Source organism: Nothoprocta perdicaria, unplaced genomic scaffold (genome assembly GCF_003342845.1).
Source record: "Nothoprocta perdicaria isolate Ctin4 unplaced genomic scaffold, notPer1 scaffold_22, whole genome shotgun sequence".
NCBI lineage: Eukaryota > Metazoa > Chordata > Aves > Tinamiformes > Tinamidae > Nothoprocta > Nothoprocta perdicaria.
Genome location: NW_020455415.1, coordinates 4,932,721 through 4,948,622, shown reverse-complemented (window position 1 = coordinate 4,948,622; position 15,902 = coordinate 4,932,721). Strand labels below are relative to the sequence as shown.

Sequence of the window (15,902 nt, the reverse complement as noted above, 5' to 3'; positions counted from 1 at the left end):
ACGGCGGCGGGGGGAGGGCGGGGAGCGGGCTCCGGCCGCGGCCCCCGGATGTGCCGGGCGCGGGGCGAGCCGAGCCGGGCGCCGCTCCGGGCGGGTTTCGCCCCGCGGGCATCGCTGCCGCTTTGTCACTCTGGCTGGTTTRTTTATTTATTTATCTATCTTATTTTTAACGATTTTCGTCTACCTGTTTCACCTTCTCCTCYTGCACGCCAGCGAATAAAACAGGGTTGTGTCCCCCTCTGCTCCAGGCCGTGGAGGAGCCGCTTGTCTGGGGTCAGAGCCCACGGCTCCCGCTGCAGCCTTTGTATGGAGCTCGGACGGGAGCGACCCCACTGGAGCCTCCTTGGAGCCCCCTGYGCCGGAGCCACTCCGGCCTGCGGACACAGCGTCCCTGCTCTCTTCTCCGAAGGGGCATTTACAGCCTCAGTTTCCTCCCCCAAATCGCCATGGCTTCGTTGGACCCACCTTAGGCTCCAAAGCTCAAAACACCCCAAAGTCACTTGTGTCCATAGGCCTCGGCGCRTGCTGCTTGTGTCCATTAATCTTCATCGCACCCATGGGTGACGGGCGTAAAGCGCCGTCACGGGACGGTTTTCCAGGCAATGYGTTGGGTCGGAGCAGCGAAGCCGCGGAAGGAGCCAAGGAGGAGACCTGCACCTTGCTCGTGTGGTGCTCTTGGGGCTTCCTCTTCCCCCGGCAAATAGGCTTTAAAGAGGAGGGGGTGTCTGGGAAATAGGCAGCTAATGATAATTAATTATCATCTTTAATGATAAAAACGTGCAGTTACGCRCTAGCATTGCTTTGTGGTATCTGGATGCGTGTGCAGTTTCAAGCTGCCTCCTCGTTCTCTATGTGACCTTCTCCGGTCAACTCATCCACAAGATAAACCAGAGAATGGGAGAGGGCTTCGTTTCGTAGTTGTTGGAATCTGGAATCCATGGTGTGGTTTGGTTCTTTGTGTTTATCCTCTTCCGGTGTTTGTGTTGGAGAGCTTCTCTCCAGCAATTCAGTTTTTATTTAAAAAAAGCCATTAAAGACACTAGTTAAGCTTATTTTAATATATCACAGTAACAGAAGTTCCTGTTCTTGGATATTTTACTGTCATTTAAACAAACTCTGGTGGAAGTTGGTGTAGAAATGCTCTCAAGGTCTTTTTGTGCTCCTCCGGGATAAACCTGCTAACGAACAAAGGGTGTTTTTTACCACTTTCTTAATGCTGTCGTTGTCTGACGTCACCGCTTGCTAATTATGTTTCCTGACTTTGCTCAATCAGAGCTTTTCTCGTGTGTTTCATATGTTTACGGATGGAAGCTAAACTATCGTGCAGGTTAGATCAGCTTCCTTTTATTCAGCTAAATTTGTGGCATGGTAGTTTCACATCCAAGTCATTAGAGATTCATATAAATATTTTTCTAAGGGTTTATATTTTTTGTTCTTTTTCAGTTGGTTTTGATTAACTTCAATCATTGTGTATTGTAATTTCTTTGGTTTATGCTTATCAAAGTCAGTTTTTTCTTGATGTTTCAAGTCCTATTTGTTTTAAATAGTGCATCTTTAGGAAGTGTGTGTGTGTATATATATATGTGTAATTTTAAATATWCTTGTGTATTTCTCTTTTCCTGAGGTGAAATCGTGCCTTTTGGATGATGGTAGTTCCTGGAAGTGCCCCAGTTATACAGCAGGACCATGCCCTGGAGCCTGACTTAGGACAAGAGACAACAGCGAATTCTGCCATGGGCCCCGACACAGAAGCGCCGGCCGGTGAGGCTGGCCCCGAGCTGGAGGAGGTGAGGAAGCTGCAGGAGCTCGTGAGGAGGCTCGAGATCCAGAATCAGCACTTGAGGACCCGCAGCCGCAGGAGTGTTCTTGGGAGCAACGTGCCGAGCGAGATCCGCGCTGCCGTGGATAACCATGACTCTGGCCTTAAYGGCATGGAAATTAATAACAGCATCAATGCGATGGCGGAGAGGCAAGAACTGCAAATTATGGCAGACCTGCAGAGCAAACTAAGCAAAATAAGAAAGGAGGAGGGAGAGAAGAATTGCTTAAAAAAGGATATCGAGGCCCAATTGAAATATAGTTGTAACAGTGCTATTGAGGAGCTCTCTTCTAATGCATATAAAGCGGAAATGAAGACTGATGATAATTCTAGATGTTCTTTACGTATGGATACAAGTAATAGCACAGAGTTTACAGGAAATCTGGTCATCACAGGTCTGGACTCCTCAGTTAAAATCAACGAACAAAATCCAAATGGTAAATGTGGAGATATTGAAAACTTTTTGAATAACACAGCTCTGGATGAAGTGAAAGTGTTAGAACTGGAAAATTGCAATGAAGAGGAAGATAGCTGGTAGGTATTTTGAAACTTTAGTAAAATATGGAGCCTATGATTGCTGATGCACTTGTGGGTTCCTGTGTTTGGATATAATTATTGCAATAGTGTTAAAGGAAGAAAGTGGTGCAGCCCAGTGCTTTCATCTTAACAGCAAGAATGCAATTCTTATTATTGTCTCTTCTTATTTTGAAGACCACTGTACCATAAAAGCAACACAGAACCGTTTTTTATTCTAAATCGGCTTAGCTGTAAGGCTCTTCCTTCTGTACTTACTTCCCAAAGTTACTATAGTAAGCACAGAAGATGTACCTTTCCTGTTASTTTATTTGTGTAAAATGCATGCAGAAGGAAAAATTGAGTTTTAAAATTCTGTGCATGAACTTCTCGTATATAAATAAGAATTCTTATTTGCTAATAAGAATCTTCACAAAGTGAATTTTTTCAATCACTTTTTTTTGCTCTCTTCCATCTTGATTTTCTGGCTTTTGCTATTATTTAAGAAGAAAATCCAGTTCTGTTTCCTGAGGCCTATTTCTGTAGTTTAAGCTGCCCTTTTGTTCAGGGACATCATCTGAAACAGGTCAGTGATGTAACCCATAACAGACCTTACTTTGTAGGACTCTGTAGCTCACCAGCAGCCCTGCTTAGGACTTGTTTTATAGATTAATTTAACTTATAATTAATTTCCCTTCTCTTAGTTTGAAGCTAATTTGATCTCATGCAATAGCTCTGATTTGGGATTTTGCACACTGTTCCTAATTGTGAGACTTGACAGCTTCAGRGATCTTCAAACTGTTCCACATTTGCGGAGATGGGTGGTGGTTCACTGCAGATGCAGTCCTGCTAGAAGTTGCTCGATACGAAGGAAGTCTTAAAGTCTAAAACCTCATTGGCTCTTATCAAGCTGCATATTTCATTAACAAAAATTCTTTACTGATATGGTAGTAATACCAGTTTTGTTATAAATTCAAGATTTTATTWAAAAAGTTTTGTCCYTTTCAGATGACAAGRTGAGGAGATAGATATCTATGTATATTGGTATTAGTTCCTATCGGGGGGGAAAAAAATGCTCTTCAAAACTGAGATTTTTGTCATAGACCTTTAGAGGAAGTGGTAGTGGGGGCACTCAAAAAGTTCCTTCACACTCTAGGAAAGCTTTATTTTTTCCTGACTGCAGACGGCACACGGGATGACTCTGAGTTTTAACTTCCCTTGATGGACTTGCTTCTTGTTCTTTGCAAGCTTTCTGTGGAATGGAATGCTAAGTCAAATACCGATCGCTTAAATTGCTCAGCATACCTAAATAGTATTTTGATTTCCCATTTAATGAATTGAATTTGAAAGCTAGGCTGTGTTGTGTCTCTGTCTATGCAACAACTACTTTGTGTTCATGCTTCTATGGTCTGTGACATAAGAAAGGTTCTCTGAACTGTGCTGTCCTGGTGACAAAACCAGGCCCGGCCTGGGTTTTGCAGGAGCAGTGGATACTGTCAAATGTGATCAGGAGAGACTCTGTACTGAGGCTGTTTATTAACCTTGCCTTGAACTGGCTGCCAGTAAAGTTGCTCTCCTTTTGCCAAGTGCCTTTTTCACTAGACCCTGTAAGATCTTTTGCTTTGAGATTTCTGTCACCTTTGGCAAATTTGGTTGCTCTGGGGCAATGAGTTAAAACAGAAAGAAACAAATGGATGAAAGATGCCCCGCAGAAATAAAGATGGTATTACAAAGAGATGTGAGCACAAGTGCCAGTATTACTATAAAAATTAGTTATGGTCWTTTTATATTGCTTCAATATGTTTTATTTTTCCCCTCTTGTTAAACAAACCTGATAAAATAAGAAGTCACTTCTCTAGCAAAAACTCCTTGCTTTAGGGAGGGCCAGAGTTGGAGTACGAAGGAGTGAGCAAGTCCTTGGGTTTGTTGGTATTCTCTGCAGATGCAGCTACGTTCTTCGTTTCTTTACTACCTGCAGTGATGCTGCTGCTTCCCTTTGCTTCAGCATTATTTGTTGTCCACTTTTTTGTTGTTTTGTTTTTGAATACAGCATTTCAATGATGGAACTCGCCTGAAGCTTGAATTACTACATCCCATGCAGCATCTAATTCTGTACATGTTTGGTATCTGTGCCTTGGTTTATTTTCCTGTGTTAATTTCTCAGCTAGCTGTTCACATTTGCAAATGTGGCACAATCAGCCCACGTGAAAGTCACCTCTTGGTACTGTCAAATTCAATGAGAATATCTTAATTTAGATGTTACCAGTTTTTGCCCTCGTGTGGTTACTAGTCAGCTCTGCTATGTTACACTTCAAAGCATTTTTCTCCAAAAAGTTTAGGGGTTAAAACTGTTATTTAATAGAAGGGAACTGTCAAGATATACTTGCTGTGGAGTGTTATCTTGTTTGTCTTCCTTAGTGTTTGTCATTCCTGCACGTGGGGAGCTCACGAGAACTCAGCTGTGGTCTTTAGGTCTTTAGCTGTGTTCCTGTGGTCTTCAGGTCTTTATTCATTGTGTGTTGATTGGGGTTAATTGTTTTGTTCTGTGTACCTGTGTGATTTGCTGGGTATTTTGTCATCTGTTGGTTATGTTTCCTGCTCATACTTGGGAGATAGAACTTAGCCTTGGAAGTGTGATGAAATGTGTAAATTAYAGCCCCCTCTACAACATAATGCAGTTTTAGGAATTTTGCATTGGAAGAAAGTTAGGCAGAGAGGGCAAAAATGAAAAGATGATTTAACTTTTGTCCTTCTTACTGTGTCATTGCATCTCCTTTAATTTATGTTGATGGAATGAGTGCTTCTCCTCCTCCATCCTTTCTCCTCCCTTTCCTTAAATAACTACAGGTGTTCACTTTGATTCAATGGAAGTGTCTCCTCCTATTGCTACTGTTACTGCTCAAGGAGCATCTTTGTGGTAAGAATTCTAGTTTCCTGTGGCAAAACAACCAATGTGTTAACGTGACTCTTCAAAGTAGCTTTTACATATATTCTTCTGTGCTTAAAAAACAAGCAAAATCATGTACAGAGTCTTTTTAAGATTCTTCTGGCAAGTAAGTAACTATTCCTCTTAGAGTCCAAGTTCCTCTTGGAAGAATATGTTGAATACAAGGTCTGCCTTGGTGACTCTGTGGCCATGCAGTACTTTAAAAATTAAACACTGCTGCCTAACAAAAATACTCTTTCTAGAGGATGGTTCTGCTTTTAAAATAATATATGAATGTTGGAATAAACCACTGGAACAAACAAGGGAAAAAAACCCACTTGCCTCTTATTGGGGTGCATTTCTCAAAATGCTTCCTATGGGAAAAAGGAACACAATAGTAAGCAGAAATGGAATATGTTTTAGTATGCTATTTGTAGTTTCCTACCAGAAGCTACATAAAGCCTCACTCTTATTTAATGAGTTTATAGGAGTTCATAGGAAATAATATATTATATTGAGAATACGCACCCATCTTCCTAAAGAGCTTTGTAATCATCATAGGAATTTTGACACAAATATATGTAAAATGTAACCTTTTGCCACATACATAAAACTGCGCCACTTACACCCAACTGCAGGCTTGGAGGAACAAAATACGAGATAAAACCTACTCAGCTATCAGCTATTTGTTAAACCAAGAAATACTTAAGCTTATGCATAAACTGCAATTCTTATGCATGTTTAAGGATATGCCTGTGTATATTTTCTTCTGTGGTTATTGAATTTAGCTCTGCTGATAAACCTATTTAAAGCATAAAGCTACCAAGACTCTTACTATTTTTTTTTTAAACTGAGCCAAGCGAATTTAGCTTATCGTATAAACCTCAGTGGGATGAAGACGGCTTGTTTTGGTTAAGCTGGAAACATGATACTGTGTTAGCCTTTCTGCTGTGCCAGTTGTGCTAGGGGAATGAGGAAGGGCAAACTGGGTGCCTGTCGGGGAGAAATGGTAGTAGAAAATGACTTAATCCCTGCTATTGTGTCTGGAAAATGTTTACTTTTATCTGTGGGGTTGGTGTTTTTGATTTCTAAGATGATGGTTTGTAGCTCCAAAAGAATAAGCTGTGCTTGTGTATTTTAAGACATTAGCTTGGTAAGTATGGTAAACTCTTCTGCAAGAGAAACAGTAAGCCTGACATTGTGAAATCAAACCAGAGTGCCTCGAAAAGCATCTCTTTATAAAAGTGACTGTCAGCACTCTCAAAAAAATCAAACTGTTCTTTAGTTGTGTTTAGTGGAGTGACACATCTTTTGCCATTAGACTTGTTAGTTGAAAAATGAGTCCTCTGACAGTGCAGGCAACTCCTGCATCCTAGCAGGCAGGTTGGCCTGTGCCACAGAGAAACGGGCTTCCAGCAGTCACCTGAGCAGCAGCATTTTCAGCTCATGCCGTGCCGGGCACGAGCGGGATAACGAGCCACACCTGGGAAGGAGCAGCCTAGAACCAGAGCTTCCCTAAGTAGAGCAAGGTTTTTCTTCCTTAACCTAAGATACGTGAGGAGCATGAATTGCCCTAAGGAGATTTTTGGCCTCCTTTTTCAGTGATTATTTTACTGCTGCTTTTTTCTTTTTTTTTTTTTTTTTTTTTTTTTGTCTGAACTATAAAATAAATCCAGAGAGAGAGAACTCTCGCTCTCTATTCTTGCTTTTCCTGTTCTATTGCATTGCAATAGATAATGTTGTGCTTTCAAGAAGATATGTGTGCATATTTCTCATCATTTGTTTTGTCAAACCCCAAGTGGCTTTGGGAGTATTTTATTGAGGCTCTGTGTAAAGTTTGTTAGGAAAAAGCTTCTGTTGACAAATGACTCTGCACCCTGGATAAGAAGAGGAATCTTGCCAGGGCTTGGGATGCAGTAGAGGTCACGTAAAGGCAGGAGTGGCGTGCCAAAGGGCAAGGAAGAATAACTGCTTTCCTTCCCTATTCCTTCTCCAGGAACTGGGAAATATCAGTGGTAAATAACTGTGATTCTTTCTGTGTGAGAGAATAGAGGTTCTTCATAGGACGTGTCAGTACCTTGGCAAACCCTTTGCAGTTGGGTGCCGTGGATGATAAAAGTAGATACTGATTTGAACTGGATGGATTCACTGGTCGAGGGGGGAAATATCTGCTGTTATGCAAAGCAATACTTGAATCTCCTAGCCCCAAATGGTGAAACTGTGGGACACCATTCTGCGTATATTGAAAGACATGCATTTATTTATACATKTTATTTATTTTGTACAGCTACAAAATGCATTCACAAGAGCAGCAAAACATATTGACATACGTGTCTTATGGCTGTGGAGTTGGAAATCCACCATGTGAGATGTTTTTTTTCACTCGATGAAATTCAAGAATTAATTAGCTTAGTTTAATTAGTTAAATTAATTAATTTTAGACTGACTCACTGTCTCATTTCCACCTTTGCCTTAAGGCTCTACGTCTCCCCGAGGAAGTCGTCCGGGGAGCAGAAAACGGGCTCCCCTTTGAAGTGGTGCCGGCAGGTGTTGGACAATCCCAGCCCGGAGACAGAAGCCGCCTGTCGGACGCTTATCAACAGGCTGGACCAAGGTACGTAACCTGGCCGTGCTCCTTCGAGTTCCTTTCAGCTTATGTGATATTCTTCACGTCAGTAAGGAATAATTAAGTCGAGACGTTGWGTTTGCGCTTTGTAGTATTTGAGAATATCTGCAGCTTCCTGTGTTGCTCCTTAGTGCATGTTTGAAAGCCACAACTGGTACCATATAAAGACCCCTCTGCTTTTGAGGTACAGTGGTATTATTATCAACTTTTAAAGGTAAGAGATGGTTTTGCACACATTAAGATAATAGTGTGGATTACAAGTTATACCCCCAAACAAATACAGCTGCATTTATTTCTTCTGCTTTTTTGGGGGGGGGCAAACAAAACCTACAAATAGAGGTATTTCACATCTAATGGCAAATTGATCACTTCTTGTTTGTTTAGTTTTAATGAGTTTGCAGCCTAAACCCAAAATATTTATTGTTCTGGGGAAAATTTTGTAAACTATTACAGCTTTCTTTATATTTAAGAAAAAATAAGTGTTCACTGTTTATAATGGCAWTTATTTTGAGCTGTTTCAGCTGTATTAACCACTAAAAAAGGAATCTTAGTTAACCCATTGGAAATGGAAAAATGCTATGGAGCCTTTTCAGTGGTTGCACACTGCTACCTTGGTATTCTGCAGTCTCATGTTTGTTTTCTCTTTTACTTCCCCCTTTATCCAAATACAAAATKATCCGTTCATGCGAGTCTTCCATCTTCCACTAATGCAAAGGCTGCTAGAATAGATATATAGTTTATCTTGTTATAAAACAGAGAAGGCTGTTTGGTTATATGCATATCTGTGCTGTATCAGCTGGCAAGCCTGGTGGATATCCTACCTTTGCCTTTCCAAATGCCTTCCTGGTTCCTCTATTTAGAATTTGCAAATCCTGAGCCAAATTGCTGAGAGGTAAGACGGAGAATTGAAGTGAATAAGGAATCTGTTTCTGTATCGCAGAAGTTTCCTGTGTTACAGCCATGTTCCACCTTGCAGCCGGGCAGGAGGGTGGCCAGTCTTGTGGCTTTCTTCCCACAATTGGGTGGTGAAAAGCACTTTAAAGCAGGGCTTGCTGCAACCCTGTCTGTCTGCTTTGAGTCTTCCAAGACTCAATACAAATACTGTGGTTAGCAGTTTGAGAAAGGGCTTTTCTAGAGAGAATTAGCATTTTGAAGTCCGTTGATGGTCTTAAGCACTGAGAAAAGCAACTTCTGGACAGCAGTGAGGTGCTAGGCTGCTTAGGTCTTRAACTGGTGAGCTTTGTGTAAATGCAATAGTGAGAACTCCAGTTTCACCAGTGATTCTCTCTCAGTGGTTTGAAGGGAGAGAGGCCGCTTACTCTCCGGACTTGCATGTTAACAGAGCATTTAGCACTGCCTGCAATCAGCCTTCTTTTGAGTTTGTCCTCGAAATGCCTGATTTAAGATAACTGAATGTGGTTTGAGAGCCTCTTCTACTTTTGTAAGACAACTGCATTAAGAATTTGACTCTTAATTGAATTACCTCTGTATTTTTGGATTTTATCTGGATTTGTATCTACTTTATCAGTCCTTTTTAACTAAATGCACTGAGCTTTGCTCCTTACCTCTTTTTGGTTGCTTCACTAACTCATCTGCAACCGTGTGTGTGGAATAAATATTTCAAAAGGGTAAATTCAGAATAATACATACTTATACCTAAATTTCCAGTTAGTTTTTTTAATGAAGATGGGAAATGTAAGTGACGGATACTTGAGACAGGAGTCGTCTTTGAAGACCAGAATTGAATCTTTCAGGGAAAAAGGTCGTCTTGAAAGCTAAGTTTGTTAAAACTTAGAAGTCTTGTAACTGGTGCCTTCAAGAAGTCTCATTCAAAGTACAGCAATTAGAATAGTTAATCTTGTTTGACCTCATGCCTTTCTTTATTCCTGTGCTCTTTGTTTTCACAAGTGATGTGATAAGTTCCATGGCTTTCTTGTATTTTTTTTCCTTCTAGCCAGTAGATGGAAAAACCTGTATTGCAGTCCCCTGGCCTCACCAAGTGCACATAATTTGAACACAGAGACAGGCTCCTGTAGCAATGCACTAAACTCTCCCGGGCATCTCAAATCGACTAACAAAGCACTACTAACCTGTGGCAGCTCAGGTATGGCATGTCCGTAGAGCAGAGCAAATCTCTCCACTATTTAAAATGCAAGGAGGATTAAGAATGGGCCGTTTCAGGCAAGGCACATGGAAATGTTACCAAGAGAGAAAGGTCACCCATGGGGTTTTCTCCTTTTAATATGCCTTATTAAAGACCTTAGTTCGATATGTTACCTGGGAGAAAAATCTCCTTGCATTCTAAATGTCATATATTTACTTTGTTTTCATTTTTATAACGTTGTGTCTCGGTGTTTTTTTTTTTAAATTGTACTAATTTTATGTGACATAAAATACAAAACAGATGGTGGCAAATATTAAAACATCGCTTTTGAATAATGTTACGATAAATGAAAATTAACTATATAAAGTTACTTTTTTGTCTCTAGAGCTTGAATTATTTATTTTAATATAAGGCTTCTTCCTTTCTTGCCTGGGTTTATGTTTTAAGACCAAAGGTGTCATTTCCAGGTCATATCTTTGAACTGGCTGCATGAGCAACTAAGCATGATGTGGCAAAAGCTTTTTATTAGACATTCATTCTTTTYATCAGAAGTCAGTGCTCTTAATTGAGAGGCAGCTTTGACTTCTAACAGGAATTTTTCTAACAGGAATTTTTCTGTGTGTTTGTAGATGAAACAGTGAAGCCTCCTAAATGTCTCTGCCTCTGCTTTTAAGTTGCTGCCTAAGGGGCTATTTCAATAGCATAATTCATCCTTGTTGCAATTGCTGTTCACTTTTTCTTTTTAGAAATGCTTTGCCCCTTGGCTTATCACATGAGGCTTCCTTGTTTGGTTTAGGTTTTGTGGAAATTGCTCCATCGTGATTTGCATGTTTAAAAGCATAAAGCATGTTTTAACAGTTACTGGCTTGACTTGATGTTAAATTAATCTTAAAATGTGTAGGGATGTTTTCACAGCTGCAGGTCCTTTCTGGATCTGTTGACTTTTTCACCTGTAGATATGAATGAAAGCATGTGTCCTTACTGAAGAAGAGATGCATGTAAAACTGAATTTTTGCAAGCTGAATTCTTAAGGGGAAAGAAAAACAAATTCTCTAAATCATCTCCTTAAAGTATTTCCTTTACCTGGGTGTTCAGGTTTGTGTTTGTGTATGTTTTCTTTCATGAGCTCACTTAGGCTTATGTTTTCAGGTTCAAGATTTGAAACTAGGCCCATAATAATTTTCATACCAAACTTATTGATGTGCAAACCTGAAGCATCTGTGCAATTCCTAGGACTGGCTGTGCGTGGAAAGTCTGCTGTAGCTGCACTGCTTGTTGCTGTTAACATCAAACCGTTCTGTTACAGTTTGAGACTGGATCAGAGTTCTTCCTCCCACCTCCCTGTATTTTAGCCTCTCATATTTTTGGCCCAKCCTAATGTTGTTCTGTCATCTGACGGGTAACTCCAAAGTCAGTGACTGAGTGGCGTGTGTGGGGGGTTTATGGAGACTATTTTTTTGTGCTTGTATTGATGCAAGGAGTTCAAAAGAAACATGATTGAAAAAGTCTAAGACAAGCTCTATCACCTAACCCTGCACTGTGCTATACAGATAGAGCAAGTCAGGTGGGTAAGGCCTGTCTGTACCAGGAGGCAGAGTCCCCAGGGTTTCTTTTGAGAGACTGCAGTGAGGTGGCACAAGAGAACGAGAGCAGCACCTACTCGACCAGGAGTCCAGATCTGGTTGAGTGTCTCCCTGATCACTTAAGAATARGCTGAAAACTTCTCTGAAGTTACCAAGAGGAGAAGTGTGATGATGTCAAGATCACTGTAATGAGTAACTAATACCAGATACATCTGTTGTCCTTTTCCAAGAACAGGGCTGTCATGTGCGTTTTATTGCTGGCGGTGGCTCAGTTCGGAGCACTTCAGCCTTGGCCTTTTGCTCAGTGGCATGTTTCASAGGTTATTTATTACACCACTTCCTGCTGGTGCTGTCCCTACCAACATGTTAGCTTTTTTTCATGTGTCTTATCTTAACACCATAGGAAAGCAAACGGGCTGTGTTAAGCTGTAGCTCAGTCTTGAGACTGAAGTGTCTCGATCTAAAGCTCATAGGTATTTGTGTAAAATGCACACATACACATCTCCCTTGCACCACGCTACTACTGGCAACATAACACCAAAGCATCTTGAAAAAATGGAAAATTTGTGCCTTTTCAGATGACACATCTAAAACCACCCAGCTGGAAAACAAACCACTCCCTGACAGAGGTGTTCAGCAGTGGCTTTTAAATGCTTTGTCTAGCGCAGACTGTTTTTATTTATATTGCTATTTGGAGAAACCTTGCTGAGAATTATTCAGTAGGTATGCTCCCTTCAAAAAACGCTTTTCTAAGCTTTGTTAACTTATTTCTAGCAACTGCATCTCAACGCTGAACCTCACCCCTGCACTGATTCTGTTACTAGAGCAAACATTGTGCTGCTCGCTCTTGGTTTGTGCGGAGATTGTCTAAATGCTTTTTCTGTCCTCCTCCCTCCTCAAGGTTACCTGAGCATGCATTCTGCCTTGAGCTCCCAGTCGTCAGTGGACAGTGAGCTGAGTACGTCCGATGACTCCATCTCGATGGGATACAAACTGCAGGACTTGACGGATGTCCAGGTTATGGCACGCCTTCAGGAAGAAAGTATGTGACAGCAGTTTCCTCTGTATTGCACTTCTAGACATGTAGATGGATTCCACCTGCTGTCCTTGGCTCCCCCAACACCAAAAGCACTTAATAAATCATTTGAAATGATTGACTTTTTGTAAGAGCTTCCTTTGAAAATCTAAAGACCCAAATTGCCACTTGAGTTGTTGAACGCTCTGAGTGTACATCTCTTAAAGGAGAGAATAGGTGTCATTTGGCCTTCAAAAATATGCTGCTCCAGATGAGATGTGCTCAAGTACGGATGAAGTTTCACGGATAAATGTTTCATAGGAGGGACACTTCAAACAGCAGCCGCTCGTGGCCACCAGGCAGGTTGTCCCCTTGCTTGAGCCCATGCGAGCAGCTGTGTGACTGCARGGTGCATGGGTTTGGGGAACTGATCCAGGTGAAAAAATAACCTCACCAAGTTGTCTTGGGGTGTAGGTTTTTGTTTTTTGAAGCAGACTCTATTTTCCTTCCACCTCCTGGTCGCTTCTTGTCAGACCACAAATGATGAGGGTAAGAATTTGATGACCTTGATGCCTCGTTCCAGGCTGAAATTGTAGTAGAAGCCATCTAGAGAAACGAGGTTTAAAAACTGTGCAGAAGATGCAAGTTGTTTTGAGTGCTGAGAATTTCAGAGTGCTAAAACTTGTAAAAGTTGGAATTACAACTTAAGCTTTTCTGTGGTTAAATACTCAGAGACAGCTCTGGAAATTTAACTCATCCTAAAATGTGTGTATTTTTAGGGACCTGATCCAGTGCCCATTAAATCATTCATAAGCTTTTTGTGGACTTTGATTAGCACCTAACCTAAATCACATCACAAGGTGGAGTAAAGTAGCTGGATCTGCTAGTCTCTGTAATTTAATGATTAATGTGATTTACTGGAAATAGGGAGTGAAGTTCATTCCTTGTTTGGAAGACCTGTATTTCCATCTAATAGTGTGTTTTTATACAGTTTCAAATATTGTGGTATAGCAATAGGAGACCAAAAAGAGCAAAACATGTAAGGTTTTTTTTGTTTTGTTTACTTGATTACAGTTGAGTGCAATGGAATAAAAGTGCTATTATAGCAAATAAATCRAAGAACAGCTTTGATAAACCAAAGAAAGAGCTCTTTGTAAATTTGTATGTATCTTCTGCTTTGCAAACACTTAGGAGTATGTCAAGGAACTCCTGTCACATCACAAAGTTTCCTGTGAAATATGAGGAGATTGCATCATCTTCAGAATGATGAAAACTTTTCATGTTTGTACTGGGAGGGGAGGGTTGGTGTTTTTATCCCTGCAATGAAAGGAATACATTGAGAAGTGTTTTTTCCAGAACTGACACCTTTCTCAAAAGCCCATTCAACCTGTGTGCTGAACTCATTATTTGTAAGAAGTCCCTTGTATTTTGTTGGCAAGAGGACTTTAAATAAGGCATAATTTGAGTTCCCACCTGTAAATAAACTAGGCAGATATATYGTAAACATCATTTAAAAAAAAGCTATCTGTGTCTTCACTTGATGCAACGGTTAAAATCTTTGTTTCAATCTGTTGAAATGCCAGTGGGTGTGTAATTAATTGAAGGAAAATATTGTAAATGAGACATGTACATAGTTAACCTAATATAGCTTTTGGCAAAACAGACAAGCAGCCATTCTTGTAGACTGTGTAACATCAAGAGTAATTTGGGTCAAGCTGAGTATTAACTCTTTGCTTTAATTAATCAGAACCTATAGGGATGATGCTGTTCCAGTTTTGAGAGAGTGTGCAGTACTGTGTGTCTTCAGCCCTAATAACCTGAAGATAGGTCTGTTAGCTTGATTTTTCTTCCAAGCTGAATATCTGCTAACAGTATTGCTTCTCATGTAGAAACTGGGTAAATTTTTACTTACAAATGAAGGTATTAATGTTGYTGTGTATCCTCAGGTCTCCGTCAGGACTGTGCCTCTAGCTCTGCCTCTGTGTCACGCCGCAGCTCCAGCGCCTCCCTCCACTCCCTGCGGAGAGGGACCTACAGCGACCAGGAGTTTGACACCTACAGCCTGGAGGATGAGGACGACTACGACTGTTCCCTGTCCTACCGCAGCGCTCACAGATACTCCCCGTCCCCGCTCAGTTCACCCCGATGTCAGTCCCCTTCCTCTGGTGCAGATTATAGCAGGGCATCTACCTCTCGTATCCGCCCCCCGAGGAGATCCGTGCAAAGCACAATGCAAGACCGCCTGAAGTATGCAAGCAGTGAAGGTGAGCTCACCTGGGAGCTTTCGATGTGATAATAAAAATAATTTGAACCACATATTTCAAAGACATTATTTAATAGAAGCCACTTTAGAAATTTGCTGTGCACCTCTCTGCTTGCAAGTGCTTCTGTTTGTCTAGGGATAGCCTAAACCATAATATGTCTTGACTGCTAGCGGGAGSAGCAACCAGCGCGTTTGCTTTTGGTTTCAGAGGAGATGAGGCACAGCATGCCCAACCTGGCGAGAACGAGCCTCCGGGCCTTGGAGTCCGTGCGGAGCAGCCGGAGCTTGGAATCGGATCTGCAGGTGCCGAGCAGTCGACTCTCAAGAATCCAGCAACCAGCAACAAGTCAGTAAAACCTGCTCCTCTGAGGGCTGTTGCATTCCACTCCCTTTGGGTCTGTTTAACCTACATGACCAAACCGTGGTCTGAAAAGGCCCAATATCCAAAAAATGTTTTTAGAAGAGCATTGTCAAGCAGTTAATCCTTTCTTTGTCCTTCTGTTTGTAGGTCTGGCTCCCAGCAAGCTCAGGTATTCCTCCAGCACTGGGCAGTCTCCCCTAACGGTGCGACAATCCATGAAAGCCGGGACATGCACTAACTCCCTGTTAACACCTCGGCAGCCTGTGAAAGCCTGTGGTTACACAAACCCTGTCAGCGGCGTGCGGAAACCGCAGGCGTCTTCACTTAGTGCAGCCTCTTCCAGCAGCAGCTCCGCTGCTAGAGGCAGCACCATGGGCACGGTAGCTAAAAATTCCCCCATTAAAGCCCGAACGTCTATGGGAGGAACTTCAGTGCCCAAGAGTAARCTGACACCACCGTCCAAGAGGTAAGGGGGAGGCTACAGCTCGTGGACTTGAGCACTTAATGGGTTAGAACTACTTTTCTTGAAGTGATCATAATCTCAGGTTGATTTTTAAAGGGTGTATTAAGTATTCAGTTGAATCGGTTTATTGGTGATGTCTAACATCAAAAATACAGCTCTGCTCTCAGATCCGACAGTCTTAGCTAATAAGAGTTGTAGGAGATAATTTAGTATAGATCAGTGCTGTGTG

At 41.5% G+C, this 15,902-nt stretch overlaps 1 protein-coding gene across 2 annotated transcripts in view; it reads left to right on the top strand.

Annotated features, from left to right (window-relative positions):
• The first annotated feature begins 1,629 nt into the window (after window positions 1-1,629).
• Window positions 1,630-15,902, top strand: part of LOC112947079 (SLAIN motif-containing protein-like) — a 16,048-nt gene continuing 1,775 nt past the window's right edge. The window contains exons 1-7 of one of the 2 annotated variants that reach the window (XM_026039085.1): window positions 1,630-2,353; window positions 7,736-7,872; window positions 9,839-9,988; window positions 12,473-12,613; window positions 14,533-14,850; window positions 15,058-15,195; window positions 15,358-15,676. In XM_026039085.1, the coding sequence (XP_025894870.1) occupies window positions 1,644-2,353; window positions 7,736-7,872; window positions 9,839-9,988; window positions 12,473-12,613; window positions 14,533-14,850; window positions 15,058-15,195; window positions 15,358-15,676 (1,913 nt within the window). In that variant the 5' untranslated portion in view covers window positions 1,630-1,643. The remainder of the gene's footprint in view (window positions 2,354-7,735; window positions 7,873-9,838; window positions 9,989-12,472; window positions 12,614-14,532; window positions 14,851-15,057; window positions 15,196-15,357; window positions 15,677-15,902) is intronic. The other variant, XM_026039086.1, reaches the window with a different exon arrangement.